Source organism: Pseudophryne corroboree, chromosome 2 (genome assembly GCF_028390025.1).
Source record: "Pseudophryne corroboree isolate aPseCor3 chromosome 2, aPseCor3.hap2, whole genome shotgun sequence".
Classification (NCBI taxonomy): Eukaryota; Metazoa; Chordata; class Amphibia; order Anura; family Myobatrachidae; genus Pseudophryne; species Pseudophryne corroboree.
In genome coordinates this window covers 607,959,815-607,977,808 of record NC_086445.1, presented here as the reverse complement: position 1 = coordinate 607,977,808, position 17,994 = coordinate 607,959,815, and the positions used below count along the sequence as shown (strand labels likewise).

Genomic DNA, 17,994 nt, shown 5'->3' with positions numbered 1-17,994 from the left:
AACCACCACAGAAACAACAACTGCTCCTTCCATAAGCACTACTGCTCCTACCACCACAGCTGCTCCAACCACTACTTCAGAAACCACCACCACCAATGCAGCCCCAATCACCACCACCACTGCTCCACTGATAACCACCACAGCAACAACGACTGCTCCTTCCACAAGCACTACTGCTCCACTGATAACCACCACAGAAACGACAACTGCTCCTTCCATAAGCACTACTGCTCCTACCACCACAGCTGCTCCATCCACTACTTCAGAAACCACCACCACCAATGCAGCCCCAATCACCACCACCACTGCTCCACTGATAACCACCACAGCAACAACGACTGCTCCTTCCACAAGCACTACTGCTCCTACGACCACAGTTGCTCCAACCACCACTACTTCAGAAACCACCACCACCAATGCAGCCCCAATCATCACCACCACTGCTCCACTGATAACCACCACAGCAACAACGACTGCTCCTTCCACAAGCACTACTGCTCCACTGATAACCACCACAGAAACGACAACTGCTCCTTCCATAAGCACTACTGCTCCTACCACCACAGCTGCTCCAACCACTACTTCAGAAACCACCACCACCAATGCAGCCCCAATCACCACCACCACTGCTCCACTGATAACCACCACAGCAACAACGACTGCTCCTTCCACAAGCACCACTGCTCCACTGATAACCACCACAGAAACGACAACTGCTCCTTCCATAAGCACTACTGCTCCTACCACCACAGCTGCTCCAACCACTACTTCAGAAACCACCACCACCAATGCAGCCCCAATCACCACCACCACTGCTCCACTGATAACCACCACAGCAACAACGACTGCTCCTTCCACAAGCACTACTGCTCCTACGACCACAGTTGCTCCAACCACCACTACTTCAGAAACCACCACCACCAATGCAGCCCCAATCATCACCACCACTGCTCCACTGATAACCACCACAGCAACAACGACTGCTCCTTCCACAAGCACTACTGCTCCTACGACCACAGCTGCTCCAACCACCACTACTTCAGAAACCACCACCACCAATGCAGCCCCAATCATCACCACCACTGCTCCACTGATAACCACCACAGCAACAACGACTGCTCCTTCCACAAGCACTACTGCTCCTACCACCACAGCTGCTCCAACCACTACGTCTCCAGAAACCACCACCACCAATGCAGTCCCAATCACCACCACCACTACTCCACTGATAACCACAACAGCAACAACGAATGCTCTTTCCACAAGCACTACTGCTCCTACCACAACAGCTGCTCCAACCACCTCCAGCACTACAGTCCCTATCACCACCACAGAAACGACGACTGCTCCTTCCACAAGCACTACTGCTCCTACCACAACAGCTGCTCCAACCACCTCCAGCACTACAGTCCCTATCACCACCACAGAAACGACGACTGCTCCTTCCACAAGCACTACTGCTCCTACCACAACAGCTGCTCCAACCACCTCCAGCCCTACAGCCCCAATCACCACCACCACTGCTCCACTGATAACCACCACAGAAACGACAACTGCTCCTTCCATAAGCACTACTGCTCCTACCACCACAGCTGCTCCAACCACTACTTCAGAAACCACCACCACCAATGCAGCCCCAATCACCACCACCACTGCTGCACTGATAACCACCACAGCAACAACGACTGCTCCTTCCACAAGCACTACTGCTCCTACCACCACAGCTGCTCCGACCACTACTTCTCCAGAAACCACAACCAGTACTGCGGCCCCAATCACCACCACCACTACTCCACTGATAACCACAACAGCAACAACGAATGCTCTTTCCACAAGCACTACTGCTCCTACCACAACAGCTGCTCCAACCACCTCCAGCACTACAGTCCCTATCACCACCACAGAAACGACGACTGCTCCTTCCACAAGCACTACTGCTCCTACCACAACAGCTGCTCCAACCACCTCCAGCCTTACAGCCCCAATCACCACCACCACTGCTCCACTGATAACCACCACAGAAACGCCAACTGCTCCTTCCATAAGCACTACTGCTCCTACCACCACAGCTGCTCCAACCACTACTTCAGAAACCACCACCACCAATGCAGCCCCAATCACCACCACCACTGCTCCACTGATAACCACCACAGCAACAACGACTGCTCCTTCCACAAGCACTACTGCTACTACGACCACAGCTGCTCCAACCACCACTACTTCAGAAACCACCACCACCAATGCAGCCCCAATCATCACCACCACTGCTCCACTGATAACCACCACAGCAACAACGACTGCTCCTTCCACAAGCACTACTGCTCCTACGACCACAGCTGCTCCAACCACCACTACTTCAGAAACCACCACCACCAATGCAGCCCCAATCATCACCACCACTGCTCCACTGATAACCACCACAGCAACAACGACTGCTCCTTCCACAAGCACTACTGCTCCTACCACCACGTCTCCAGAAACCACCACCACCAATGCAGTCCCAATCACCACCACCACTACTCCACTGATAACCACAACAGCAACAACGAATGCTCTTTCCACAAGCACTACTGCTCCTACGACCACAGTTGCTCCAACCACCACTACTTCAGAAACCACCACCACCAATGCAGCCCCAATCATCACCACCACTGCTCCACTGATAACCACCACAGCAACAACGACTGCTCCTTCCACAAGCACTACTGCTCCACTGATAACCACCACAGAAACGACAACTGCTCCTTCCATAAGCACTACTGCTCCTACCACCACAGCTGCTCCAACCACTACTTCAGAAACCACCACCACCAATGCAGCCCCAATCACCACCACCACTGCTCCACTGATAACCACCACAGCAACAACGACTGCTCCTTCAACAAGCACTACTGCTCCTACGACCACAGTTGCTCCAACCACCACTACTTCAGAAACCACCACCACCAATGCAGCCCCAATCATCACCACCACTGCTCCACTGATAACCACCACAGCAACAACGACTGCTCCTTCCACAAGCACTACTGCTCCACTGATAACCACCACAGAAACGACAACTGCTCCTTCCATAAGTACTACTGCTCCTACCACCACAGCTGCTCCAACCACTACTTCAGAAACCACCACCACCAATTCAGCCCCAATCACTACCACCACTGCTCCACTGATAACCACCACAGCAACAACGACTGCTCCTTCCACAAGTACCACTGCTCCACTGATAACCACCACAGAAACGACAACTGCTCCTTCCATAAGCACTACTGCTCCTACCACCACAGCTGCTCCAACCACTACTTCAGAAACCACCACCACCAATGCAGCCCCAATCACCACCACCACTGCTCCACTGATAACCACCACAGCAACAACGACTGCTCCTTCCACAAGCACTACTGCTCCTACGACCACAGTTGCTCCAACCACCACTACTTCAGAAACCACCACCACCAATGCAGCCCCAATCATCACCACCACTGCTCCACTGATAACCACCACAGCAACGACTGCTCCTTCCACAAGCACTACTGCTCCTACGACCACAGTTGCTCCAACCACCACTACTTCAGAAACCACCATCACCAATGCAGCCCCAATCATCACCACCACTGCTCCACTGATAACCACCACAGCAACAACGACTGCTCCTTCCACAAGCACTACTGCTCCACTGATAACCACCACAGAAACGACAACTGCTCCTTCCATAAGCACTACTGCTCCTACCACCACAGCTGCTCCAACCACTACTTCAGAAACCACCAGCACCAATGCAGCCCCAATCACCACCACCACTGCTCCACTGATAACCACCACAGCAACAACGACTGCTCCTTCCACAAGCACCACTGCTCCACTGATAACCACCACAGAAACGACAACTGCTCCTTCCATAAGCACTACTGCTCCTACCACCACAGCTGCTCCAACCACTACTTCAGAAACCACCACCACCAATGCAGCCCCAATCACCACCACCACTGCTCCACTGATAACCACCACAGCAACAACGACTGCTCCTTCCACAAGCACTACTGCTCCTACGACTACAGTTGCTCCAACCACCACTACTTCAGAAACCACCACCACCAATGCAGCCCCAATCATCACCACCACTGCTCCACTGATAACCACCACAGCAACAACGACTGCTCCTTCCACAAGCACTACTGCTCCTACGACCACAGCTGATCCAACCACCACTACTTCAGAAACCACCACCACCAATGCAGCCCCAATCATCACCACCACTGCTCCACTGATAACCACCACAGCAACAACGACTGCTCCTTCCACAAGCACTACTGCTCCTACCACCACAGCTGCTCCAACCACTACGTCTCCAGAAACCACCACCACCAATGCAGTCCCAATCACCACCACCACTACTCCACTGATAACCACAACAGCAACAACGAATGCTCTTTCCACAAGCACTACTGCTCCTACCACAACAGCTGCTCCAACCACCTCCAGCACTACAGTCCCTATCACCACCACAGAAACGACGACTGCTCCTTCCACAAGCACTACTGCTCCTACCACAACAGCTGCTCCAACCACCTCCAGCACTACAGTCCCTATCACCACCACAGAAACGACGACTGCTCCTTCCACAAGCACTACTGCTCCTACAACAACAGCTGCTCCAACCACCTCCAGCCCTACAGCCCCAATCACCACCACCACTGCTCCACTGATAACCACCACAGAAACGACAACTGCTCCTTCCATAAGCACTACTGCTCCTACCACCACAGCTGCTCCAACCACTACTTCAGAAACCACCACCACCAATGCAGCCCCAATCACCACCACCACTGCTGCACTGATAACCACCACAGCAACAACGACTGCTCCTTCCACAAGCACTACTGCTCCTACCACCACAGCTGCTCCGACCACTACTTCTCCAGAAACCACAACCAGTACTGCAGCCCCAATCACCACCACCACTACTCCACTGATAACCACAACAGCAACAACGAATGCTCTTTCCACAAGCACTACTGCTCCTACCACAACAGCTGCTCCAACCACCTCCAGCACTACAGTCCCTATCACCACCACAGAAACGACGACTGCTCCTTCCACAAGCACTACTGCTCCTACCACAACAGCTGCTCCAACCACCTCCAGCCCTACAGCCCCAATCACCACCACCACTGCTCCACTGATAACCACCACAGAAACGACAACTGCTCCTTCCATAAGCACTACTGCTCCTACCACCACAGCTGCTACAACCACTACTTCAGAAACCACCACCACCAATGCAGACCCAATCACCACCACCACTGCTTCACTGATAACCACCACAGCAACAACGACTGCTCCTTCCACAAGCACTACTGCTCCTACGACCACAGCTGCTCCAACCACCACTACTTCAGAAACCACCACCACCAATGCAGCCCCAATCATCACCACCACTGCTCCACTGATAACCACCACAGCAACAACGACTGCTCCTTCCACAAGCACTACTGCTCCTACGACCACAGCTGCTCCAACCACCACTACTTCAGAAACCACCACCACCAATGCAGCCCCAATCATCACCACCACTGCTCCACTGATAACCACCACAGCAACAACGACTGCTCCTTCCACAAGCACTACTGCTCCTACCACCACGTCTCCAGAAACCACCACCACCAATGCAGTCCCAATCACCACCACCACTACTCCACTGATAACCACAACAGCAACAACGAATGCTCTTTCCACAAGCACTACTGCTCTTACCACAACAGCTGCTCCAACCACCTCCAGCACTACAGTCCCTATCACCACCACAGAAACGACGACTGCTCCATCCACAAGCACTACTGCTCCTACCACAACAGCTGCTCCAACCACCTACAGCCCTACAGCCCCAATCACCACCACCACTGCTCCACTGATAACCACCACAAAAACGACAACTGCTCCTTCCATAAGCACTACTGCTCCTACCACCACAGCTGCTCCAAGCACTACGTCTCCAGAAACCACCACCACCAATGCAGTCCCAATCACCACCACCACTACTCCACTGATAACCACCACAGCAACAACGACTGCTCCTTCCACAAGCACTACTGCTCCTACGACCACAGCTGCTCCAACCACCACTACTTCAGAAACCACCACCACCAATGCAGCCCCAATCATCACCACCACTGCTCCACTGATAACCACCACAGCAACAACGACTGCTCCTTCCACAAGCACTACTGCTCCTACCACCACAGCTGCTCCAACCACTACGTCTCCAGAAACCACCACCACCAATGCAGTCCCAATCACCACCACCACTACTCCACTGATAACCACAACAGCAACAACGAATGCTCTTTCCACAAGCACTACTGCTCCTACCACAACAGCTGCTCCAACCACCTCCAGCACTACAGTCCCTATCAACACCACAGAAACGACGACTGCTCCTTCCACAAGCACTACTGCTCCAACCACAACAGCTGCTCCAACCACCTCCAGCACTACAGTCCCTATCACCACCACAGAAACGACGACTGCTCCTTCCACAAGCACTACTGCTCCTACCACAACAGCTGCTCCAACCACCTCCAGCCCTACAGCCCCAATCACCACCACCACTGCTCCACTGATAACCACCACAGAAACGACAACTGCTCCTTCCATAAGCACTACTGCTCCTACCACCACAGCTGCTCCAACCACTACTTCAGAAACCACCACCACCAATGCAGCCCCAATCACCACCACCACTGCTGCACTGATAACCACCACAGCAACAACGACTGCTCCTTCCACAAGCACTACTGCTCCTACCACCACAGCTGCTCCGACCACTACTTCTCCAGAAACCACAACCAGTACTGCAGCCCCAATCACCACCACCACTACTCCACTGATAACCACAACAGCAACAACGAATGCTCTTTCCACAAGCACTACTGCAACTACCACAACTGCTGCTCCAACCACCTCCAGCACTACAGTCCCTATCACCACCACAGAAACGACGACTGCTCCTTCCACAAGCACTACTGCTCCTAACACAACAGCTGCTCCAACCACCTCCAGCCCTACAGCCCCAATCACCACCACCACTGCTCCACTGATAACCACCACAGAAACGACAACTGCTCCTTCCATAAGCACTACTGCTCCTACCACCACAGCTGCTCCAACCACTACTTCAGAAACCACCACCACCAATGCAGCCCCAATCACCACCACCACTGCTCCACTGATAACCACCACAGCAACAACGGCTGCTCCTTCCACAAGCACTACTGCTCCTACGACCACAGCTGCTCCAACCACCACTACTTCAGAAACCACCACCACCAATGCAGCCCCAATCATCACCACCACTGCTCCACTGATAACCACCACAGCAACAACGACTGCTCCTTCCACAAGCACTACTGCTCCTACGACCACAGCTGCTCCAACCACCACTACTTCAGAAACCACCACCACCAATGCAGCCCCAATCATCACCACCACTGCTCCACTGATAACCACCACAGCAACAACGATTGCTCCTTCCACAAGCACTACTGCTCCTACCACCACGTCTCCAGAAACCACCACCACCAATGCAGTCCCAATCACCACCACCACTACTCCACTGATAACCACAACAGCAACAACGAATGCTCTTTCCACAAGCACTACTGCTCTTACCACAACAGCTGCTCCAACCACCTCCAGCACTACAGTCCCTATCACCACCACAGAAACGACGACTGCTCCTTCCACAAGCACTACTGCTCCTACCACAACAGCTGCTCCAACCACCTCCAGCCCTACAGCCCCAATCACCACCACCACTGCTCCACTGATAACCACCACAAAAACGACAACTGCTCCTTCCATAAGCACTACTGCTCCTACCACCACAGCTGCTCCAACCACTACTTCAGAAACCACCACCACCAATGCAGCCCCAATCACCACCACCACTGCTGCACTGATAACCACCACAGCAACAACGACAGCTCCTTCCACAAGCACTACTGCTCCTTCCACCACAGCTGCTCCAACCACTAAGTCTCCAGAAACCACCACCACCAATGCAGTCCCAATCACCACCACCACTACTCCACTGATAACCACAACAGCAACAACGAATGCTCTTTCCACAAGCACTACTGCTCCTACCACAACAGCTGCTCCAACCACCTCCAGCACTACAGCCCCAATCACCACCACCACTGCTCCACTGATAACCACCACAGCAACAACGACTGCTCCTTCCACAAGCACTACTGCTCCTACCACCACAGCTGCTCCAAGCACTACGTCTCCAGAAACCACCACCACCAATGCAGTCCCAATCACCACCACCACTACTCCACTGATAACCACCACAGCAACAACGACTGCTCCTTCCACAAGCACTACTGCTCCTACGACCACAGCTGCTCCAACCACCACTACTTCAGAAACCACCACCACCAATGCAGCCCCAATCATCACCACCACTGCTCCACTGATAACCACCACAGCAACAACGACTGCTCCTTCCACAAGCACTACTGCTCCTACCACCACAGCTGCTCCAACCACTACGTCTCCAGAAACCACCACCACCAATGCAGTCCCAATCACCACCACCACTACTCCACTGATAACCACAACAGCAACAACGAATGCTCTTTCCACAAGCACTACTGCTCCTACCACAACAGCTGCTCCAACCACCTCCAGCACTACAGTCCCTATCACCACCACAGAAATGACGACTGCTCCTTCCACAAGCACTACTGCTCCTACCACAACAGCTGCTCCAACCACCTCCAGCCCTACAGCCCCAATCACCACCACCACTGCTCCACTGATAACCACCACAGAAACGACAACTGCTCCTTCCATAAGCACTACTGCTCCTACCACCACAGCTGCTCCAACCACTACTTCAGAAACCACCACCACCAATGCAGCCCCAATCACCACCACCACTGCTCCACTGATAACCACCACAGCAACAACGACTGCTCCTTCCATAAGCACTACTGCTCCTACGACCACAGCTGCTCCAACCACCACTACTTCAGAAACCACCACCACCAATGCAGCCCCAATCATCACCACCACTGCTCCACTGATAACCACCACAGCAACAACGACTGCTCCTTCCACAAGCACTACTGCTCCTACGACAACAGCTGCTCCAACCACCTCCAGCCCTACAGCCCCAATCACCACCACCACTGCTCCACTGATAACCACCAAAGAAACGACAACTGCTCCTTCCATAAGCACTACTGCTCCTACCACCACAGCGGCTCCAACCACTACTTCAGAAACCACCACCACCAATGCAGCCCCAATCACCACCACCACTGCTGCACTGATAACCACCACAGCAACAACGACTGCTCCTTCCACAAGCACTACTGCTCCTACCACCACAGCTGCTCCGACCACTACTTCTCCAGAAACCACAACCAGTACTGCAGCCCCAATCACCACCACCACTACTCCACTGATAACCACAACAGCAACAACGAATGCTCTTTCCACAAGCACTACTGCTCCTACCACAACAGCTGCTCCAACCACCTCCAGCACTACAGTCCCTATCACCACCACAGAAACGACGACTGCTCCTTCCACAAGCACTACTGCTCCTACCACAACAGCTGCTCCAACCACCTCCAGCCCTACAGCCCCAATCACCACCACCACTGCTCCACTGATAACCACCACAGAAACGACAACTGCTCCTTCCATAAGCACTACTGCTCCTACCACCACAGCTGCTCCAACCACTACTTCAGAAACCACCACCACCAATGCAGCCCCAATCACCACCACCACTGCTGCACTGATAACCACCACAGCAACAACGACTGCTCCTTCCACAAGCACTACTGCTCCTACCACCACAGCTGCTCCGACCACTACTTCTCCAGAAACCACAACCAGTACTGCAGCCCCAATCACCACCACCACTACTCCACTGATAACCACAACAGCAACAACGAATGCTCTTTCCACAAGCACTACTGCTCCTACCACAACAGCTGCTCCAACCACCTCCAGCACTACAGTCCCTACCACCACCACCACAGAAACGACGACTGCTCCTTCCACAAGCACTACTGCTCCTACCACAACAGCTGCTCCAACCACCTCCAGCACTACATCCCCAACCACCACCACTGCTCCACTGATAACCACAACAGCAACGACTACTGCTCCTTCCACAAGCACTAATGCTCCTACCACCACAGCTGCTCCAACCACTACTTCTTCAGAAACCACCACCACCAATGCAGTCCCAATTACCACAACCACTGCTCCACTGATAACGACAACAGCAACAACGAATGCTCTTTCCACAAGCACTACTGCTCCTACCACAACAGCTGCTCCAACCACCTCCAGCACTACAGCCCCAATCACCACCACCACTGCTCCACTGATAACCACCACAGCAACAATGACTGCTCCTTCCACAAGCACTACTGCTCCTACAACCACAGCTGCTCCAACCACCAATACTTCAGATACCACCACCACCAATGCAGCCCCAATCATCACCACCACTGCTCCACTGATAACCACCACAGCAACAACGACTGCTCCTTCCACAAGCACTACTGCTCCTACCACCAGAGCTGCTCCAACCACTACGTCTCCAGAAACCACCACCACCAATGCAGTCCCAATCACCACCACCACTACTCCACTGATAACCACAACAGCAACAACGAATGCTCTTTCCACAAGCACTACTGCTCCTACCACAACAGCTGCTCCAACCACCTCCAGCACTACAGTCCCTACCACCACCACAGAAACGACGACTGCTCCTTCCACAAGCACTACTGCTCCTACCACAACAGCTGCTCCAACCACCTCCAGCCCTACAGCCCCAATCACCACCACCACTGCTCCACTGATAACCACCACAGAAACGACAACTGCTCCTTCCATAAGCACTACTGCTCCTACCACCACAGCTGCTCCAACCACTACTTCAGAAACCACCACCACCAATGCAGCCCCAATCACCACCACCACTGCTGCACTGATAACCACCACAGCAACAACGACTGCTCCTTCCACAAGCACTACTGCTCCTACCACCACAGCTGCTCCGACCACTACTTCTCCAGAAACCACAACCAGTACTGCAGCCCCAATCACCACCACCACTACTCCACTGATAACCACCACAGCAACAACGAATGCTCTTTCCACAAGCACTCCTGCTCCTACTACAACAGCTGCTCCAATCACCTCCAGCACTACAGTCCCTATCACCACCACAGAAACGACGACTGCTCCTTCCACAAGCACTACTGCTCCTACCACAACAGCTACTCCAACCACCTACAGCCCTACAGCCCCAATCACCACCACCACTGCTCCACTGATAACCACCACAGAAACGACAACTGCTCCTTCCATAAGCACTACTGCTCCTACCACCACAGCTGCTCCAACCACTACTTCAGAAACCACCACCACCAATGCAGCCCCAATCACCACCACCACTGCTGCACTGATAACCACCACAGCAACAACGACTGCTCCTTCGACAAGCACTACTGCTCCTACCACAACAGCTGCTCCAACCACTACGTCTCCAGAAACCACCACCACCAATGCAGTCCCAATCACCACCACCACTACTCCACTGATAACCACAACAGCAACAACGAATGCTCTTTCCACAAGCACTACTGCTCCTACCACAACAGCTGCTCCAACCACCTCCAGCACTACAGCCCCAATTACCACCACCACTGCTCCACTGATAACCACCAGAGCAACAACGACTGCTCCTTCCACAAGCACTACTGCTCCTACCACCACAGCTGCTCCAACCACTACGTCTCCAGAAACCACCACCACCAATGCAGTCCCAATCACCACCACCACTACTCCACTGATAACCACAACAGCAACAACGAATGCTCTTTCCACAAGCACTACTGCTCCTACCACAACAGCTGCTCCAACCACCTCCAGCACTACAGTCCCTATCACCACCACAGAAACGACGACTGCTCCTTCTACAAGCACTACTGCTCCTACCACAACAGCTGCTCCAACCACCTCCAGCCCTACAGCCCCAATCACCATCACCACTGCTCCACTGATTACCACCACAGCAACAATGACTGCTCCTTCCACAAGCACTACTGCTCCTACGAGCACAGCTGCTCCAACTACCACTACTTCAGAAACCACCACCACCAATGCAGCCCCAATCATCACCACCACTGCTCCACTGATAACTACCACAGCAACAACGACTGCTCCTTCCACAAGCACTACTGCTCCTACCACCACAGCTGCTCCAACCACTACGTCTCCAGAAACCACCACCACCAATGCAGTCCCAATCACCACCACCACTACTCCACTGATAACCACAACAGCAACAACGAATGCTCTTTCCAAGAGCACTACTGCTCCTACCACAACAGCTGCTCCAACCACCTCCAGCACTACAGTCCCTATCACCACCACAGAAACGACGACTGCTCCTTCCACAAGCACTACTGCTCCTACCACAACAGCTGCTCCAACCACCTCCAGCCCTACAGCCCCAATCACCACCACCACTGCTCCACTGATAACCACCACAAAAACGACAACTGCTCCTTCCATAAGCACTACTGCTCCTACCACCACAGCTGCTCCAACCACTACTTCAGAAATCACCACCACCAATGCAGCCCCAATCACCACCACCACTGCTGTACTGATAACCACCACAGCAACAACGACTGCTCCTTCCACAAGCACTACTGCTCCTACCACCACAGCTGCTCCAACCACTACGTCTCCAGAAACCACCACCACCAATGCAGTCCCAATCACCACCACCACTACTCCACTGATAACCACCACAGCAACAACGAATGTTCTTTCCACAGGCACTACTGCTCCTACTACAACAGCTGCTCCAACCACCTCCAGCACTACATCCCCAATCACCACCACTGCTCCACTGATAACCACAACAGCAACGACTACTGCTCCTTCCACAAGCACTACTGCTCCTACCACCACAGCTGCTCCCACCACTACTTCTTCAGAAACCACCACCACCAATGCAGTCCCAATTACCACAACCACTGCTCCACTGATAACCACAACAGCAACAACGAATGCTCTTTCCACAAGCACTACTGCTCCTACCACAACAGCTGCTCCAACCACCTCCAGCACTACAGCACCAATCACCACCACCACTGCTCCACTGATAACCACCACAGTAACAACGACTGCTCCTTCCACAAGCACTACTGCTCCTACGACCACAGCTGCTCCAACCACCACTACTTCAGAAACCACCACCACCAATGCAGCCCCAATCACCACCACTGCTCCACTGATAACCACCACAGTAACAACGACTGCTCCTTACACAAGCACTACTGCTCCTACCACCACAGCTGCTCCAACCACTACGTCTCCAGAAACCACCACCACCAATGCAGTCCCAATCACCACCACCACTACTCCACTGATAACCACAACAGCAACAACGAATGCTCTTTCCACAAGCACTACTGCTCCTACCACAACAGCTGCTCCATCCACCTCCAGCACTACAGTCCCTATCACCACCACCACAGAAACAACGACTGCTCCTTCCACAAGCACTACTGCTCCTACCACAACAGCTGCTCCAACCACCTCCAGCCCTACAGCCCCAATCACCACCACCACTGCTCCACTGATAACCACCACAGAAACGACAACTGCTCCTTCCATAAGCACTACTGCTCCTACCACCACAGCTGCTCCAACCTCTACTTCAGAAACCACCACCACCAATGCAGCCCCAATCACCACCACCACTGCTGCACTGATAACCACCACAGCAACAACGACTGCTTCTTCCACAAGCACTACTGCTCCTACCACCACAGCTGCTCCGACCACTACTTCTCCAGAAACCACAACCAGTACTGCAGCACCAATCACCACCACCACTACTCCACTGATAACCACCACAGCAACAATGAATGCTCTTTCCACAAGCACTACTGCTCCTACTACATCAGCTGCTCCAACCACCTCCAGCACTAAATCCCCAACCACCACCACTGCTCCACTGATAACCACAACAGCAACGACTACTTCTCCTTCCACAAGCACTACTGCTCCTACCACCACAGCTGCTCCAACCACTACTTCTTCAGAAACCACCACCACCAATGCAGTCCCAATCACCACAACCACTGCTCCACTGATAACCACAACAGCAACAACGAATGCTCTTTCCACAAGCACTATTGCTCCTACCACAACAGCTGTTCCAACCACCCCCAGCACTACAGTCTCAATCACCACCACAGAAACAACGACTGCTCCTTCCATAAGCACTACTTCAGAAACCACCACCAGCACTGCAGTCCTAATCACTACCACAACTGCAACAACAAATGCTCATTCCACAAGCACTACTGCTCCTACCACAACAGCTGCTCCAACCAGCTCCAGCACTACAGCCCCAATTTCCACCACCACTGCTCCACTGATAACCACAACAGCAACAACTACTGCTCCTTCCACAAGTACTACTGCTCCTACCACAACAGCTGCTCCAACCACCTCCAGCACTACAGCCCAAATCACCACCACCACTGCTCCACTGATAACCACCTCAGAAACGACAACTGCTACTTCCACAAGCACTACTGCTCCTACCACCACAGCTGCTCCAACCACTACATCAGAAACCACCACCACCAATGCAGCCCCAATCACCACTACCACTGCTGCACTGATAACCACCACAGCAACAACGACTGCTCCTTCCACAAGCACTACTGCTCCTACTACAACAGCTGCTCCAACCACCTCCAGCACTACAGCCCCAACCACCACCACCACTGCTCCACTGATAACCACAACAGCAACAACTACTTCTCCTTCCACAAGTACTACTGCTCCTACCACCACAGGTGCCCCAACCACTACTTCTCCAGAAACCACAACCAGTACTGCAGCCCCAATCACCACCACCACTTCCCCACTGATAACCACAACAGCAACAACGAATGCTCTTTCCTCAAGCACTACTGCTCCTACCACAACAGCTGCTCCAATCACCTCCAGCACGACAGCCCTAATCACCACCACCACTGCTCCACTGATAACCACAACAGCAACGACTACTGCTCCTTCCCTAAGCACTACTACTTCTACCACAACAGCTGCTCCAACCACCTCCAGCACTACAGCCCCAATCACCACCACCACTGCTCCACTAATAACTACCACAGAAATGACAATTGCTCCTTCCATAAGCACTACTGCTCCTACCACCACAACTGCTCAGACCACTACTTCAGAGACCACCACTAACAATGCAACCCCAATCACCACCACCACTGCTGCACTGATAACCACCACAGCAACAACGACTGCTCCTTCCACTAGCACTACTGTTCCTACCACAACAGCTGCTCCAACCAGCTCTAGCACTACAGCCCCAACCACCACCACCAATGCTCCACCTGTAACCACAACAGCAACGACTACTGCTCTTTCAACAAGTACTACTGCTGCTACCACCACAGCTGCTCCATCCACTACTTCTCCAGAAACCACCACCAGCACTGCAGCCCTAATCACTACCACCAATACTCCACTGATAACCACCACCGCAACAACGAATGCTCTTTCCACAAGCACTACTGCTCCTACCACAACAGCTGCTCCAACCACCTCCAGCACTACAGCCCCTATAACCACTACCACTACTCCAAATATAACCACCACAGAAACAACGACTGCTCCTTCCACAAGCACTACTGCTCCTACCACAACAGCTGCTCCAACCACCTCCAGCACTACAGCCCCAATGACCACCACCACTGCTCCACTAATAACTACCACAGAAACAACAATTGCTCCTTCCATAAGCACTACTGCTCCTACCACCACAACTGCTCAGACCACTACTTCAGAAACCACCATCACCACCAATCTAGCCCTAATCACCACCACCACTGCTGCACTGATAACCACCACAGAAACGACAACTGCTCCTTCCATAAGCACTACTGCTCCTACCACCACAGCTGCTCCATCCACTACTTCAAAAACCACCACCACCAATCCAGAACTAATCACCACCACCACTGCTGCACTGATAACCACCACAGCAACAACGACTGCTCCTTCCACAGGCACTACTGCTCCTACCACCACAGCTGCTCCAACCAGCTCCAGCACTATAGCCCCAATTTCCACCACCACTGCTCCACTGATAACCACAACAGCAACGACTACTGCTCCTTCCACAATTACTACTGCTCCTACCACCACAGCTTCTCCAACCACTACTTCTCCGGAAACCACAACCAGTACTGCAGCCCCAATTACCACCACCACTGCTCCACTGATAACCACTACAGAAACGACGACTGCGCCTTCCGCAAGCACTACTGCTCTTACCACAACCTCTGCTCCAACCACCTCCAGCACTACAGCCCCAATCCCCACCACCACTGCTCCACTGATAACCACAACAGCAACGACTACTGCTCCTACCACCACAGCTGCTCCAACCACTACTTCTCCAGAAACCACAACCAGTACTGCAGCCCCAATCACCACTACCACTACTCCACTGATAACCACAACAGCAACAACGAATGCTCTTTCCACAAGCACTACTGCTCCTACCACAACAGCTGCTCCAACCAGCTCCATCACTACAGTGCCTATCACCACCACAGAAACGACGACTGCTCCTTCCACAAGCACTACTGCTCCTACCACAACAGCTGCTCCAACCACCTTCAGCACTATAGCCCCAATCACCACAAGCACTGCTCCACTGATAACCACTACAGAAACGCCGGCTCCTTCCAGAAGTACTACTGCTCCTACCACAACCTCTGCTCCATTCACCTCCAGCACTACAGCCCCAATCACCACCACCACTGCTCCACTGATAACCACCACAGCATTTACAACTGCTCCTTCCACAAGTACTACTGCTCCAACCACTACTTCTCCAATATCCACCACCAGCACTGCAGCCCTAATTTCCACCACTGCTCCATCTTTCAGCACTACTTCTCCAACAACGATTACCACAACTCTATACACCAGCACTGCTGTTCCATTAACCACAACTGCTACTTCCATTAGCACTTCCACTCCAACCAGCATTCCCAGCAGTAGTACTTTAACAACCACAACTGTTGCTCCATCCACCATCAGTGCCACTTCAGCCATCACAACCACCACTACTGCAGCCTTCATCAGCAAATTTTCAGTTGCACCAATTAACGCTGCTCCTGTAACAACCACAGTTCCAACAGAAATTACAACCTCTTCATCTTATAACACAAATACACAGTTTACTAACACAAGTACACAAGAGGTTGTGATACCAACACAAATCTATACTGAAGAGAACATAACCATCACAGCAGTACGAAGTAGTAGTATATTAAGTGTCCGCATTTTATCACAATTAATAAACAATAAAGAGGTAAAAAGCTTAGAAATAAATGAAACCTATACTATTAATTTTGAAATGAAAACCATCAGTGCTAATGAAATATACATTAAAACTACAAACTCTGTCTTTCCTACTACACTCCTAATTAATGTTGGAGGTTTGGAATCTTTTATTAACCAAACAGATACTCTGATTACAACAACTGAAACCACAAGTCCAAACACAGAAAAGTTTTATCCTGATGCCTACTGCAGTAAACCAGCTAAGATCAACACAGTAACAGAAACATCTGCCAATGTTAGAAAGACTTGCTCCAACTTTACATCAACTTTCGCCAAAACAACAATTACTACTGAGGAAATTATTGTCCTGGGTTCTGATGGATCGCCAAAAGGTTGCACTCATTACTAACTCAATTACTATTATTGTTTTTGACAGCTTAAACAGGTGGAAGTTTAGCAGAATGTAATAGTTTTCCTTTTAAAAGGGTAGATTCAAGGTAACTGCTTTTTTCTTGTTTCATTAAAGATACTGTTGACATACTTTTGGAGTGTACA

General features: G+C 52.2%; 1 protein-coding gene across 1 annotated transcript; it reads left to right on the top strand.

The window, feature by feature from the left end:
• Nucleotides 1-3,979: 3,979 nt before the first annotated feature.
• Nucleotides 3,980-17,848, top strand: LOC135003759 (mucin-19-like; the record flags this gene model as incomplete). Its single annotated transcript, XM_063951759.1, has 4 exons — nucleotides 3,980-4,427; nucleotides 4,848-6,653; nucleotides 6,810-11,330; nucleotides 11,514-17,848. Coding segments are annotated over 4 exons (13,110 nt in total), but the record flags the coding sequence as incomplete, so codon positions are not given.
• Between the last annotated feature and the right edge of the window lie 146 nt (nucleotides 17,849-17,994).